The 17,411-nt window shown below is 32.1% G+C and overlaps 1 protein-coding gene across 1 annotated transcript; it reads left to right on the plus strand.

Moving 5' to 3' along the window:
* The first annotated feature begins 16,453 nt into the window (after positions 1-16,453).
* LOC149541017 (uncharacterized) lies at positions 16,454-16,786 on the plus strand. Its single transcript, XM_089802776.1, has one exon. It carries the CDS (start codon positions 16,454-16,456, stop codon positions 16,784-16,786), a length of 333 nt encoding a protein of 110 aa, XP_089658902.1.
* The last annotated feature ends 625 nt before the right edge of the window (positions 16,787-17,411 follow it).

Here is a 17,411-nt window from a genome sequence, read left to right on the forward strand (position 1 = left end):
GTAATCACTATATTCTTGATTTGGGAATCTCTAGGACAAGGTTAATTAGTGTTGATAGATACTCTCTCTTGATGCAGTATTTCTTCTTCTCTATCTTTTTTGTATCAAGCAATGACCAAAGTTGTTCTTTTTTGGTTCTTTTCTCTGGGAGCTATTTTGAACCATTTAGTATTAATATAAATATAATGTTTTTCCCTACACACACACACACACACACACACATACACACACACATACATATATTATTTATTTATTTTATTTTAATTTGTTTCCATCTTCCTTATGCTTCAGTCTGGAACAATGAATGAGCCTTCGAATTTCAGTTGCAATTGACAATAAATGCTTCTCCAAACAAGCACATGATTTTATAGGTGATAAATAAACTACATTCTAGAATTTACCTTATGGATTTCGAGTATTTAATTGCATTGAAGATAGCTAGAAATTTATTGAATTTTAAGTTTTAGTAATTCTTTTTTCCCCTTACATTTATGACTCGCAACCAATTGAAACATTGATAATTATCATTTTTTGAGATTTGTAAATACATGAAATTTATCAAACTTTATAATAATTTAATGAATTCAAAAATTATTTAAAGTTAATTGGTCTAAATTTTAGAAATAATTGCAGCTAACAACAAATGTTTGCTATAAAGGAACTAATAAAACTAGCAGTTGCAAGTTTTGGACATGCAACAAAAGGTTGATAGAGATTTTTTTTTATTGGTAATTAGCCGAAGCCTAGATTAATGTTGCATGTTTTGTACATGCAACAAAAAGTTGATAGAGATTTTTTTTTTTATAGGTAATTGGTCGAAGCCTAGATTAATTATTGTTATTTTTTGTAATTAATTATTTTTATGTTTTAGGAGAATTCGAACCTAAGACCTCCCACATGAGAGGCTCACAAGTTACCATTGTCTTGTAAGCTCTTGCCTAAGATAGAGATTTTATTTGTATCTATAAAAGTTATATGACACATTAATAACAAAATTTTGATGAGAAAAGTACCAATGATTTCATTTTGTTTTTATTAATAGGTGTTAAATATTTAAGAAATATATATTTTATCTAATTTGAAAATAAAATTATTCTTCCTAACTATAAAATGTAGTATTTTTTTTTTTAATTTAATAAAAATGTATATTCGCAAAATTTGTTACATTCTTGTAATTTAAAAATTATATCACTAACTAAATTCTACTTAATGTATGGAAACTAAAATAATCAATATAGCAATTGTTATTCATGTTCCAAATAAATATGGTCATGTTGACTGCTCCCAAAATATCTACATCTTTGACTCTTATACATGGTTTGCTCTCAATATTGTCCAAAATAGAACAAAAATAAGAATCATCAATAAAATAAAAATATATATTCTATCATTGGTACCCACAAATAACTTGTTTGTCCAATTCTAGATCTTGCTGAAGAAACAAAACTTATAGAAAAATATAGACAAAACATAATAAAGTCACTGAAAATAATTTTTTTTTATCAACCATAATTACAATATGCGTGAATTGCAATGAATAAATAAAGGAAGAAGAAAAAAATTGCATGTAATTTTTGAAGAGGTGGAGAAAACAATTAATAGTTCACATTTAATATAAATTTATCCATAAGTAATGGGAAAAAACCATTGTTGCTAATCTGGAATTAATATATAATTGTTCCAAATTTGGGAAAGGAAATTTCATTACTTTCTAATTGTTCATTATTTTATACATCATTAAAAAATAAAAGTTTTGTTTTGCTCCTCATAAAATTGTAAAATGGAGAGGTCTTAAATAACTAGAATGTTCCAAATTCGGGAAAGGAAATTTAACAACTTTCTAATTGTTAATTATTTTTTACATCATTAAAAAATAAAAGGTCTTTTTTTGTTCATGTAGAAATTGTAAAATGGAGAGGTCTTACTGCTTAAAAATTTAGGAAAAAAAGATACTTTAAGGTTTTAACTATTATTAGCTTTTATAAATATTCACTAAGGAATCTAGACTTTTCAAAAGATTCATTAAGAATTGTTCATGTTAAAATTCTTTTCATATTATGGAAAAATGTCTTCAAAATAAATTAAGAAATAAAAGATTGACTGCATGGATCATGTCCATTCCAACTGTAGATGAAAAATGTGATGCGTCTATCATACTCTACAACATTCAGATTTCTTCGAAGTCCCCTATACTGCATCATTTATAATTTCCTTACTATTAAAATATTACTATTATTAAGATGATAAGGATTGAAACATTGGACTTGTTTAAATAAATGATATAAATAGTAACAAACTATTTCTTCTCTAAACATCTAAGTTCTTGGACCTATTTAATCTTGTGTAATTATAAATGAATTGTAAGTTATACTTAGATTTAATTGTGAGATTTTAAACATATAAACAAATTTATAAATAGTATCATTTTCAATTGAAGACTTGTGAAGATCTAAAAATTTCTTAACAATGATCTATAAATAATTTTATAGGAAAATTCGATTAAAATATTTTTAATTGACACAAGTTATTAAATTAATGGTTTATCATCAAAATAATTTTATTAAAAAAAATTAATCATACACAAATTTTAAAATTGAATGAAACAAATATTTTTAACAATCTATCATATAAAAGAACTATATGTTTATTAAAATATATTATAAACACTGAAAATTAAAGAACAATGTTTAGTTTAAAGATTTTTTAAGGATTTTGATTTTTTAATTTAAATTCCACACATTACCTCAATGCCATGCCACAAGCTAGTAATATTCTAATTTTGAAGTCTAGTGCATAATGGTGACATTTTTTTATGTTCGGTAGCCAAAATGAGGAACCTTTTGTTGTTGAGATGAGGTATTAAATTTTGGTCATTCTAAATATGTATTTAGTAAATATCATATTAAAGGTAGCTTACAGTAATCCCATACATATAATGTTTCAAACAAAAATTGAATATCTACTGAGATAAAATATTTACAATTTCTCATTTTTTTCTTCATTTCTTAATTGCTCTCCCTCTCTTAAAATATTATCAAATGAGAGGGCCAAATAAATTTACCCCAAAATCATTGCTCCACTACTTCAAATCTAATCTTAGCTCTAAAAATAAAATATAAATTAGAAACCAATTTCTTTTTCCTCTATATTTGGAGAGCTCGATAAATAGAGAGATGAATTGGGCACTCTAGAAAGGAACTGTGATTTCCAAAAAAACATAAGAAAAAATAATACCCTTGCCTCTAGCTTTTCCTTCAAATCCTTTTCACATAGATATCAAAATATGTCAAGGGAAAACAACAAATTAGCATGGCTAAAATTATCACAACTTTCCTGAAAAAAAAATGTACAAAACAAATAATCGAACTCCAAAATCTCTTGTAAAAGTGGTAAAATCTCCTCTTTTTCACATTTCCTTGGGTCTTTAAGGCCCCACAATCACTTCATCACTTAGCTATGTAAATTCTATTAACAACATTCTAAAAATTTGTTATGTAATTTCAACATTAAAGAGCACACTAATGAGATTAGATCCCAACATGTAGGGGAAGAAAAAAAATGGCAACTTAGGGAATATAATTTAAAGCATGCGTTCTACAAATTTATAATGCATTCATACTTGTAACTATGGTCTGGAAAATTCTAGGGAAAAAAAACATATGTTCTACCATTTATGTAGCCTACAAATAGTTGAGAATGGTTAATGGTTTTGTAAGTCGTGTCTTCTGTGGCCCCATAAATTTTAACAGCCACACAATATTTTCCACCATAGTTTTTTGTGGATCTTCAAGACTTTCATCCAAAATATCCTTTACCGAAGCTCAACTCTATTATTACTTTGATTTGCATTAAACCAAGCCTCCTTGAGCCCTTCTCTGATTGGATGTTTCATGCTTATTGCTTTCAACACCAACACTCCAAGGCTATACGCATTGCATTTCTCCATTGTGCATAAATTAAAAACTCAAATTATAAGTTTGGAAGAATTTTCTATGGAAAGCGTTCCAAAAAAGTTTCAAATGATCTACATTAAATTAATTTTTTTTAAAGATTAGAAAGGGGTCGCTGCAGCTTTTGCAGTGGATATGCAAGACTATTAACACATATTAGAAACTTGCCTGTGAAACTAAATACCTTTTAGAAATTTCTAAAAGTTGGTTGACTAGATTAGAAAATTAAAAATCAACAAATCTTACAAATTTTTCGTTAAAAAACAATTTTGGGGAACAAAACTCCCACAATAAATCTATCAGCTTAATTAATAACATGATAAAAAAGAATATCTTGAATTTAAATACTTTTCATATATATATATATTGAAAAATATTTGTGAAAAGCATCAAAATAGCTTTTTTCCTATGTGAAATTCTTTTCTTCGAGTCTAATTTACTTGTAGTGAAGTAAACATGTACACTAGTTGTTTTAAATTAGTTTATTAATAAAATAATGTATTCTACAATTTTATTTTTTAAAGATAGAATAATACTATGAAAATGAAAAGACGCGGAAAAATAGAGGAATAACACAGAAGGAAATGGGGGATATTGAAGAGAAATGGAGGAGGCGAGCGAGAGGAAAAAGAAGGGGAAGACGAAGGGATCTGAAAAAAGTTGGATAAAAGAGGATGCCATGAAGAGCTGCAGGGGCAGCTTCCCAATTTCCTAGCTAGTGTGAGGAAGGAGAAAAGAAAATGGAACTACATTTCCTGGATATTGCTATGAAAAGCGAATGAAGTGGACATGGAAGGCTAGAGAAATTGGAGGAATTAATCCTCTCCGTTTCCTGGATGCTGCGAGGAAAGTAGAGTGCAACAGACAAGAAGGCCCATGAAATCTGCTACTTATAACTACCCAACTGTTTAAAACCAATCACACAGACAGGGGTCTAGCAAATTTCTGAGGCGGAGAACAATTATAATCTACTCGAGTTTTCAACATGGGCAGCAATGAGTACATATTGGATTTGGAAACTGAAATCGCCATATGGCAGAGCTCATGGGCCTCCGATGCCTCCATTAAATTTGATGTCAGATGTGGGCGTATTGAGATCATCTAGATGAAGGAGCTGGTGTGGTCAGTCGAAGCCCGGCGCATGCCCAATTGTGAAGATTACACTTTCAATATCATTGATGTTAATCCACCCGAATTCCTTCTTCATTTGCAAGACAAGTTGGATCTTCTGCTTGCAGCGCTTCAGAGGTACGTCAGGTCTATGTTCAGGGTGGAGGAATTGCTGGATAAATTGTATGCCTGTTCCTGCTTGTCCCGGGCAGAAAATGAGAAGCAGTGGTGGATTCTTGTGGATGCCGAGATCATGGCTGTGGCATGTGAAACAGCCAGAGAGGTGACTCAAGAGGCTGCGAAAGTGGTGGCGGCTATTCCCTTTGAGCTCATGCAGCTGCTGCCTTTCTTACCTCGGGCACAAAATATTATTAAGGAGAAGGTCTGCTGGGCCACCAGTTTTTCTCGTACAGAGGAGGCCTGGAATATTGGCGTCGCACAGGCCGCCATTAATGGCGGAAACATGCTTCAGTGGTGTAAAGTTCGGGTCTTGGAGACGGAGAGCACGTTTTCCAGCTTCGAATTCAAAGTTGCAGTAGAAGACTTGTTGCAGGGGAATGATGTGATCTGTAAAATTGGGCTTGTAAATAGGTCCGCGCTGAAGGTGAGCGTGCGTTTCGGAGAGAAGATAAGCGTGGTTTGCTCACAGGAGGGAGTCGAACCCGAGACGTCTTTGGGGTTGCGTTCGCTTTTGCCGCACATGATAAGAAACTACATCGAGACCGCTCCTAAGGGCGAAGATGGTGCTGAGAATGTTGTGGAAGGTGTTATAGACCATGTGGTGGGTTATCTGGAGTTTGTGCCGAGAGTATGCGAGGTCTGTGGGAGCCATCGCATTTATCAGGAGGATTCATGGAGCAGCATGATGATTTGCAGCAGCATTTGCAAGGCTCGAAAAGATGTGTGCGGGGGTTCTTTACCAAAGTTGACATGGCCCACTGATCATAATCATGCTCTTGGGAGAGGAGAAGAAAATGTGCGGACAAATTCCCTGAGCGATACAGAGGCGGCACGAGGAGGACTTGCCAGTTTGCTTCTCAGAGATTGAATGCTGTTTTAGATGGGACAGGGTGAATGAGATGGAACGCTATATATGTTAATACTCTTTACTCTTAGTTATTGATGTACCTTAGTAATGATGGCTTAGTTTAGTTTTATTGTGATATTGATATACTTCAATAATGATACCTTTGTCCTAGTCTTATGATATCAAATTGTCCATACTAATAAATATGAAGAGCACATCTATTGTTTTGTTCCTTTTTCTTTGGTTTCAACATGGGATTTGTGAGTGAATTAATTAATCTTCTATTTGGTGGTTGTTTATTTTTTATATACTTTTTGGTTTTGATGTTGAAATGGGTTGGAGTCCTAATATGGAGAAAGCTCCTTTAGATGGGATAAGATGGATGTGATAGATACCTATATGTTAGTACTGCTACATTTTGTTACAGACATATTGATGTACCTTGATAATGACACCCTAGTCTTATTGTGATACTTTAACTCAATATGGATTAATTGTTTTGGGTTAAAGCTATTATTAAAATGTTAAATTTTTGTTTATCGACTTTATATTAAATTGATGATCAATATTACTTTTATCTTTGATTCCTTCACAACAACGAAAATGGATCAAAACAAACAAGAAATATTTAACATCAATAAATAATTAATTAAAATTTGTCCTTTAACAATTATAGGTCAATAATCATTGTAGTTATTACTCCTTTACAATTATAGAAAACAATCAAAAGAAACAACAAAATACTAACTTTATTAAAGAATAATTAGCAATGAACTCTTAGACTTTACATCTAAGGTAGACTTGGGATCTATCTTGGTTAATTAATATTTATAACGATGCAAGGCAGTTGAAGTTATGTATATAAAGTGCATCTAGTAATCATTGTTCTTTGTGTCAATGTGATTGCTTTCAAGAAATTTTTTTATGTCTTCTAGACATTCATTGTCATGTTCAATGAAACATTATCCTTTTATTTCATTGGTGTGCCAAACACTTGGAAGGTTTCCACCAATTGTTTGCACTTGAGATCAAGTAAAACAAGATTACTATGAAAATTTGTCCACTTCACATTTATTTATTGGTGTTTCTATTGTTAAATGGTTTTTGGTCAAATTTTTAACAAAAAAAATTTGTGGTAGTTAGGAAAGCTAGGAATGGTTAAAAAAAAAAAAATGCATTTAGTTATTTATTTAAAGTTGTAATTAATGCATTCATTAATGCAAGATGAAGTTGTTAGAAAATATTTGTATTTTTGTTAAGGAAAAATAATTTTCTCCGCCACAAAAAATAGTATGGACCATTAGAATGAATAAAAAATGTGATTTATCAAACAATGAAAAATTAGAAAAAGATATAAACATTTAAAATTTCATATAATCTTTTAAATTCTTTGATTTGATTGGTTAATGTTAATGCGAGCAACTATATGTGGGCTTTCCTTAAGGAAAACAATTGAAACATCAAGGGTCAAGATTTGTATCAAAACTCTCTGCCTCAGATATCATTTCAAGATTTGAGGAGATTTAAAAAGCTTTCCTTAACACGTAATTTGCAAAAAAACAAATGGTCTATGGAAGGTGGCCTTTCCATGGAGGCTAATATACAGGCAGAAATTTGTTCTAGGCCAAGAGGGCTTGAAGATTGGGAAGCAATTATTTTTAGACGAGATAATTAAATCTCAGGCTGGGCTTCCTGGCTACAAATATGGGCAATTTTCTACACAATCCAAGGGTTTGTTATTTGACTAATTGGGAAGTTGAAATAATTAAGAAAATAATTTGTTTAAAACTAGAAATAAATATGGATTTCTGTATTAAATTGTCACAAATAGTAGCTCTTAACAATTAACTAAAGCAACAGTTTTTTAACACTCGCTTGAGACAACGAAAACATCAAAGCTTGGAAGTAGCTAATTTATTTCAAGTCCTTTCTCAGCAAGTTTCCTGTTACAATTTTTTGGAATCTCTTTCACAAAAGCCACACAACTAAACTTATCATATGGTGCCACCGACAAACACAAACCCCTAAAAAGACATGTCAAACAATAGAGAAAATATTATATATTTGAATAGAAACTCCAAATATTTCCATGCTCAATCCCATGCTCATAAATAAATAATTCAAAATTAGCTACAAATTCAATAACAATCTCTTCTACATACAAGGGTTACCATACTGATAACCTCATGGAAGCCCTCGCTATCTTGGTTGCAGTGGAACAATATTGTCTATGTGGCTAGAAAGTACTCATCTGTGAGATTGACTCGCAGGTGGTTGTGAACTTATTGCATAATAGGAACCTTGTGCATGTGGATTGACATTTGGCTCTGGTTATTCAACAGACCATTCAGTTATACGATTCTCTAGATTCTATGTCCTTTATGCATATCCCTCATGAGTGGAACGGTGTGGCTAATTGTTTGGCTAAAAGGGCCTCTGAGCAGGGGCCAACTTTGAACATTCTTGATCCTAGGATGCTTCCCCTTGATTTGTGTCAGATGCTAGATCAACTTTTGGACCAGGATAAAGCTATGTAGTTCTCTTTGTTTCTTGTGTTGTTCAGCTCTCTTTGATATTCAATAAAATTTTTACCCCTCTTTTAGTCAAAAAAATAAAATAAATAACAATGGCTTCAGATAATCTCATGTCTAGTTTACTGTTTAGTTTCCTTACTATGTATGCCATTGGAATGTGCCTCGCTTCTTTGTTTGTAATAGCCACCGATAATTATTTCAAAATTTTATCTATGGAAAAGCTTTAACAATATTCAAAATTCTTGAATTGGCCTAGATCGAAAGAATGAAGATATATAGTTTATGGTTTCTCTTTTTAAATCTTCTATGAGGTCACTATTCTGAAAATTATTTAATATGGGAAATGGTACTAGTAGAAAATCTAAAATCTACCCTAGCATATCGTATATTAGCATAACATACTTTAAAAACTTAATTACAAAAAAAATAATATATAAGATTTCTACTCGTAAACAAGAGCTCTGCAGAGCTACAATCCATGCCTTGTCGAAAAGCCAAGGACTCTAAGTGTAGTGACAAAAATAACTACAATATGAACGATAGGTTATAGCAAAAAATAATAAAATAAATGTCAGTAATATGTCAAGATTAGTTTCTTGAAGTATTCACTTATATAAAAATTTAAAAAAATGTAGTCAATCTATTTTATTATACAATTTTAACCTTCCCTAATTCTTCAAAATACCCATTGCACATGACCAAGATAGAGTTGATAATTCAAACAGCGTCACAAGAAAAATTCAAATCAAGTAATGTAACGTAGAATTTCAAAATATGTTTATTTGAAAGCAAGATGTAACGTATCGCGTGATCTGTGAAGGATATTTGGGATTAAGCCTTGGCCCTTTCAAGAGCTATATATGATGGATGATGGCCCTTCACATGCACTTTCTATCTTCATGAGTTGTAAAACTCCACCCGATCTTCACGTGTATAAGAAGCTACAACGATGGGTAAATGTGGGCCTTGCAACCTACGTATGCAACTTAATTTTGATGGTTTGAAGTTACCACGAAATTTCAGAGACACCAATAAGAAATCAAGGGAAGGAGATAATAGCATCTTGTGAATTAATCTCTCACCAAAAAAAAAACTAAAGAAAAAATAAAGTCATACTTTATTTTTTTTCAGATTCATAAAAAAATAGTGATTTTTTTCAATTTTTCGGTTGTTTTCGACTATAAACTATGCAGATCATGAAGATAATATGCTAAAAATTTTCAAAAAATCCATGATGTCTTTGATCTTTTGAAAATTGGTCAACTATACATTTTTGTGAGAGGATAGCTCCCATTGTGAATTAGTAATATGACACTTTTACACTTTTATGTTACCCTTATATTTTTAATTTATGATTATATATATTCAAATTTTAAGTAGGTTGAGATAGCATGTGATGTCATGAAGAATAATGATTTGCTAACATTGTAAATGTTTCAACAACTTGTTCACTAAATGTCCACATTACCCTCTACTATACTACTCCTATTGGAAAACCAACGGTCAAGATTGTTTCTCAATCAACGATCGATATTAAAAATAACTTAACAACCCTAACCAAGTTGGTTTCTAGTTAATTCTAAAACGAGTCAATTAATCTACTCTAACTAATTAGTTAGGACAACTATTATTTACTAAATAATAGCATGTGGACAAACAATTGTCCAAAGTTAACAAACTAACACTCCCTCTTAGCAAGGAAGTTGTTCTACATAACACCCAACTTATCTCTGAAGAAGATGAGTTTAACCTTCTCCAATGCCTTAGTCAGAATGTTTGCAACCTGCTCCTCTGTAGGTATGTATAGTAGCTAAACAACCCCCCATTTTACACAATCTTTGATGAAGTGATATATGATGTCTATATGTTTAAACCTATCATGAAATACTAGATTCTCAAACAACTTGATGCAACTTTGATTGTCATAATGTATCACAGTAGTATCAACCTTCTAACTAGAAATAAGACCACTAACAAGTTTCAAAGCCATATAGCTTCACATGTTGCCATACTAGCTACTATGTATTTTGCTTCTACTGAACTCATAGTCATAGGCTTCTGCTTCTTGCTGAACCAAGATACAACTTCGGATCCCAAACTGAAACAACACCCTGAAGTGTTCCTTTTGTCTATTGTAATACCTTTCTAATCTGCATCAGTATAGGCTATCAATTTGATACTTTCACCTCGAACATATATGATCTCATACTCAATTGTACCACATAAGTAACACAACACATGCTTAGTTGTTGTCCAATGCATTCTCTTTGGTTAAACCATGAACTGACTAAGAGAGTTTACTTCAAATGCTATATCTAGCCTGGTCTTGACCAAATACATATATGAACCAATCAACTGTCTATATAAGGTTGGATCTACATCCTTTTCCTTGGATGTATCTATCTTTGTCCAATTCGTGATCATGGGTGTAGACATGGCTTTTCAATCCTCCATCTTGAATCTCTTCAAGGTTTCACTACAATATTTCCCTTGACCAAGGAAAATCACTTCATCTATCTAACATAACTCCATGTCTAGAAAGTAGTGCATAAGTCCCAAATCCTTCATCTCAGACTGTTTTGCAAGATCCCTCTTACAATCCTCTATGAGTCCTAGTGAACCTATAAGAAATAAGTTGTGCACATAAAGAACAAGAATGAGAACCTCACCCCCAACCACCAAGTAGTAGAGATTAGCATCCACTTCAATCTTCATAAAGCCCATTTCTTGCAAATATGTATCAATGTGCTCATACCACACTTTGGGAGTTTGCTTGAATTCATACAAGGCTCTTTTCAATCTGAGCATGTAGGTCTCCTTGTTGTGTGCTACAAATCCTTCTAGTTACTCTATTTATATCTCCTTCTTCAACTCACCATTAAAGAATGTTGTCTTGACATCTATTTGATGGATTTTCCATCCTGTCTATATATATAGCAAATGAGATTATAGCTCATATAGAAGTATACCTAACCACTAAAGAAAATATCTCCACATAGTTTATTCCCTCCTTCTAAGAGAACCCCTTTGCCATGAACTTTGCCTTTTATTTCACGATACTACCATCTGCACTGTGCTTTATCTTATAGTTCCAATGTGATCCAGCTACTACCCTATCTGTTGGTCTAGGAACTACCTCCCACACATCATTATGCATTATTGAGGAATATTCCTCAACCATAGAATCTCGCCATACTTGATTTTTTGCAACCTCCTAATAGTTGGAAGGCTCACTATCTACCAAATGACTGACTAATGCCACATAGTCATTGAACTTGGTTTCTTGGCTCTATTGTCTAGTACTCTTCCTAGGAGCTCCCACAAACTCCTGAGTATCCCTTTGTGTATCTTGAACCTCACAATTCTTACTACCAACTGTAGAGGATGAAATGTCAACCTCTACATGTCTTCTTGATGTATTTCCTATTGCACCAATTGCTTCACATTTTTTGAATCTTCACCACTTGAACCTACACTTGTACTAGTAACTATACTTGATCTTTGCTACCCTTGACTAAGCCTTGAAGCTTCTGTTGGTTGCTCAATCTGCTCATCTATTGGAAAATATATGGACCTTCTAAATTCCTTGTCCTCCATGAACTTCACATCATTTCTGGCAATAATTCTTTTGGTGTTGGAGATAAAACTCATATATGCCTTTGACATTTCATTGCACCCAACAAGGTACCATCTATCTATAGTCTAATCTAATTTTTTACATGTATCATTTGGGATCTTACAATATGCCAAATCCTCAAATATAAAATTAAGATTTAAAGTACTTTGAAACAATGTATTAAGGAAGATAAATTCGTGTACATTTGGAAATATTTTTGAGATTTAATCTTAAAGTGGATAAGGAAGATAATTTTTTGAAGTTTTCATGCTATAAATGGAATTTAGTATGCAATAATTTTATATTAATTTAAATATTAGTAATTATAATTTATTAATAACTTATATTGAACTTCTAATTACATAAAATGAAATGATATGAACTAATATATTTTTTGAAATGATAAGGACTAATATATTTTGTGAGAAGATCAACTATAGTCTATATTATCACAATTAATACACTATCAAATTCTTGCATTTACTTTAAGGTTGTTTCTTGCTCCCAACAATGGCCCATATTATAGAAGATAAGATGCCAAAATTGAATGTCATTAAAGGATGACCACATTATACAAGTTACACATCATCAAATCCCAAAAAAAGATAAATGATATCCAACAAAAATTTCTGGGGTATTTTAAAAGTAGGTTTCATTTAAAATGTTTTGCATTGTGTTAGGATCTAATTATAATTTTAGCTTCTCCCATAATCAAAATTATATAAATTTGAGTCAAAAAATTTTAGTTGGGTATATTCACCTATGACCACTATTTTTTCTTAATTAGTCATGATTTTTGCTTTTGAGTTAAGATTTTAAACAATTTAATTGGACATACACTAACTTTCTTCAAGTCAGAAGGAAAGGAAATTTGAGTCTAATAAGAATTTTTAATCAAACAAAATAGAATTGACCTGTGTCAGATAGTACAATTGGTAGAGACCATGTCTAGAGACATACCTATAATAGACTGCCATAGGCCTTATTTAACATTGGACTCGGCTATCCTCCCTACAAACTGTAAAATTGACCAATTTTCAAAAAATCAAAAACATCACAAATTTTTCTAGAGTTTTTGCATTTGATCTTCATGATCTGCATAGTTTGTAGTAAAAAATAACAAAAAAATTGGAAGAAAGTCACTATGTTTTTTGTTAATCTAGAAAAAAAAAATTGACTTTATTTTTGGCTTTAGTGCATTTTGTCTAGAGATTAGCCCATCCCTTTAACATTAGCATTGTCTTTTTCAATGGAAAGAAATAAACTTTTTTCCTTTTGAAACATTGCAAGAGCATACGTTGACAGAAGAAGTTGGGCCAGTTCTCATGAATGCATTCTAGCTAATATGTTAGATTTGTCATCTTTGACCTTTCAAGTTTCCTTAAAGAAGAGGTGAAAGGCGTTTACATTTCTATCAAATACATTGTATATTTCAAAACAAGAACACAATTAAAATGGAGACATAAAATAAGAACAACATGAAAAAAGCTAAGACAAGCTATTTTAATGGTGGTTCTACAATTGCCTAATCCACTTTAAAAAAGGAAATCCATCTATGAATCAAATTTCTAATATTCCAAGACGAAAACACAATTTGAGCAACATAGTTTAGATCCCTGCTTAATATGTAAAAAGTAAAAATTGTGCCAAAAGCTCCTTCTTTTTCCTTTGTCGCAGGGAAATGACTGGTATACTCATTTGTCCATCATTTGCTAATTATGTCAACTGAAATTCCTTTTCACAATTATTGAGTTTTAACTTTGATTTGTTGTGCACTCAAAAAATTTTCTTATATTAGAAAAAAACTAGTTGGATACTGAAAAAGGTGTGTGCTACTAGAAAAAGTGGTAAGAATCATTATGCCCTACCACAGAGTTTCTTTCCTAACACAAAATAACTTGGAGAAGATCTTCTCAATGTGATAACTCGATAGAGCTTGAAAATTAATCTTTCTTACATGTGTGGTTCACCTCTGGCTCATTTCGTGGAACCAAATTGATTGATTTCTCCATTCTCTACAACCAATGTATATCCAAGCAATGTGGATGTAACATTTTTAGAGCTGCATAGGAAAGATGACACTCCATTAAATGCTATATATAGCTATTAGCTCACAGAGAAAATCTACATTTGGTTTACTTCTTCCACTTCTCTTTGCATTACATCAATGCCAATTTGTGTTCCAAATGTGTTGCAATCTTTGAAGGAAAATAAATTTATTTACTCTCAAAATATACCATTTTCTTAAAGTTAGATAATATCTCTTCAAACTCAATTGTGTATCTCATGCAAATCACTTTCTCAACTCTTACAACCAGTGTACTGAAACTTCATAATCTTTGTTTGTTCTTGAAAACTCAGATTTTCTTTTAACTACTCTAAGAAAGTAATAGTATTTATAGCATAAAAAGTAATAAATATTATTTTGGGTATCTCTTTTCGTTTACAAGAAGTTGGAAGAAAAGGCATTTTCAAAATGTATAAGTTACCTTGTGTATTAGATATGAGTTCAAGTATTAGCACATGCACATTATTGTGCTTTAACCTTATATATGGTGGAGTAATACAAAAAACAAGGGAGACAACATAGATCCTTCTAATTGAGTTTCAAATATGACTGATCTGTATTGTAGGAAGTTTCAGAATTGAGAGGATGGTGAAGTTTTAGAAGTGGGTAGAAGCCCAACTTGTTGCATAATGGAGAAATTCTTATGTGAATTACAAGAAGTTAAGAAGGACATCAAGCAAATTAGACATTAGATTGCACGCAAAGAACAACACCATGTCACCAACATAGTCGCATTTAATAAGCATTCTCCTTCTTCTTTGGTAAGATTATATATAAATAGTTCCTCTTTAGTAAAATTGTATACAAAAGTATATCTCTTGTCATATTTTATTATATATAAGTTGATTGTATAAATTTATATTCTTATGATTTGATACTGTAAATTTATATTCATATGAATTTGTAACATTATTAAGAGATTAATCATCATCAAATAAGAAAAAATGGGGTAAAGAGGATATTGTGTATGAAACAAAGTTGGTTTGTGGGAAAACAAAGTTTTACAAAGCCAAGAAAAAGGATAGCTAACTAGAGGTAAATGATCGCAAGTACAACTAGAGACGAGTCATAGACACCAAATGAGCTCTTTCCATGTGTAAAGTATATGACTACTCAAGTGATTAGTAGATTGATATAGGTATTAGGACTACTAACATTCCATTTACTTAATTCATATCATTATTTTATTCAAATGTATGCAATTGACTCTCACATAATGGTTTATGAAGATACCGCTTTCTAACCAATGTTAGGCATTTAAACAAAAAAATTACAACTATGTGCAACGTCTATCAGAGGCATTTATTTCAGCTTCACGCTTTGTCATCTTGATCTAGCAACCATATATTGGGATTGAGAAAACAAATTAGAAAATTGAAGTACAAAAACTTGAATGTAGAAGAATAAATGAAATAGAAATTAGAAAATTGAAACAATACAAGTCAAATGTAGACTGTTCAGAAATTAGAAATTTGAAATAATACAAGTCAAATGTATTCTGTTCAAAAATTGTTCTGTACACTACTCTCAGTACAAAACTCTATTCCCCACTAAAGCTAATCAACATCTCCAAATTAGCCTCAAATTCAAGGCTACTTTGGCAATCTTCAGAACTCAAATTCAGTGGCATGCATATGGAAATTTAGAAGATTTAGAAGAGGGTTTGCAATGAAATGGGATACCTATGAGGCAATCTATTCAACATTGGTATGGCTGAATCTTGTACTAAACAAGGGATCCATAAATGCTCTAAAATTAACAAATGTTCACTATTTGATAGTTGAGAAAGAATATATGAGTTGCTTAGATCAAATTGACCAAATAATAAAATCACTAATTAAATTGGCAGGGCTTTTTTACCATCTCTCATTTTGAGCAACGCAGTCCATCTCAATAGGATTTCTCTGTACTCACCAAAGCTCTAAAAAGGGGAGGGAAGCTAAATTTGGGAAAGTGATGAAATCTATAGGAGGCATGGATGGCATATCTATGAAGAATCTAGATAGAGTTTTGAAGTGTTGAACTAGCTCCTAAGGCAAGAAGTGGTTGAGCGCAAAGGTGGACTGGAACCTTGTGGAGAATTTACTTGTGGTAGCAAAAGTGCAGGTGAAGGAGGAAGCAGAAACCCTATGACTCATTGGAAAAGAAATGATTGTGGGAGGTCTAATTGCAAATCTTGTGGTGGGATGGTCTCTCTACACCTTGAAAACAACTGCGTGTGGGCTTCCGGTTGGTCCAAGTAGCTCCCTCGATGCTCTCGAGGGCATAAGTTTCTTGGTTGTATTTGGGTTGATAGGATGGTTCGTTTATACTAAAGTGAAAATAGGGTTAGGACTACCCAATGGACCATTTGGATTGTTGGCTGCAGTTGAAGGGCTTTCTTGTGTTAACTTTGTGGGCATTGCGGTTTTTTTGGGGCTGCAGTATTTGGACTATGGATTTATTCCTGGTACTATACCTAGGGAACAATGCTTTGGCTAAGTTCAAGTTGAGAGCTCCAAAGGTTCGAGAAGCACCTGTGGGGAAATGAGTTGTATGTCCACGATTTTTAAATAGGAGGGTTTTCTTTCATCAATAACAAAATCATAACAGAAGAACATAAGACAAAAATTTTGCAAGGGAAATGTCCTATTCATGGGCACTATAACGAATTGAATAAATGAGTATTTCTTTGACTACAATACAAGCAATCATGAACAAGTAAAGAAGCCCTAAATAACAATCTTAAAACCAATTTTGATTAAATTGAGTTCCACCATTTTCTCTTTGAAATTTTCCCCTAATTCCTCTAACGCCTATCATACGAATAATTGGTAATGACTATCATAGGGAAAATGGCTAACATCTATCATAGAGATAGTGGGTAATGCCTATCACAGGTATCGTGATGTATAAGAACAAAGACAATTTGCATTGAACATAGAAATAGCTCTTCACAGGAAACTATTCAACCTCAATCTTTTCTATGTTTTGATAAAAGAATGAGGCAAGAAAAAGAGGCCCACGAGGAAAGAGGCCACAAAGAAGGAGAGAACTTACATATGTCTCTGTCTAAGTTTACAACCATCACTTTCTACAGTTGTCTCGCTATTTGCAATTGTCCCTA

This window comes from Cupressus sempervirens, chromosome 9 (assembly GCF_028749045.1).
Source record: "Cupressus sempervirens isolate cs-2001-9-10 chromosome 9, ASM2874904v1, whole genome shotgun sequence".
Lineage (NCBI taxonomy): Eukaryota > Viridiplantae > Streptophyta > Pinopsida > Cupressales > Cupressaceae > Cupressus > Cupressus sempervirens.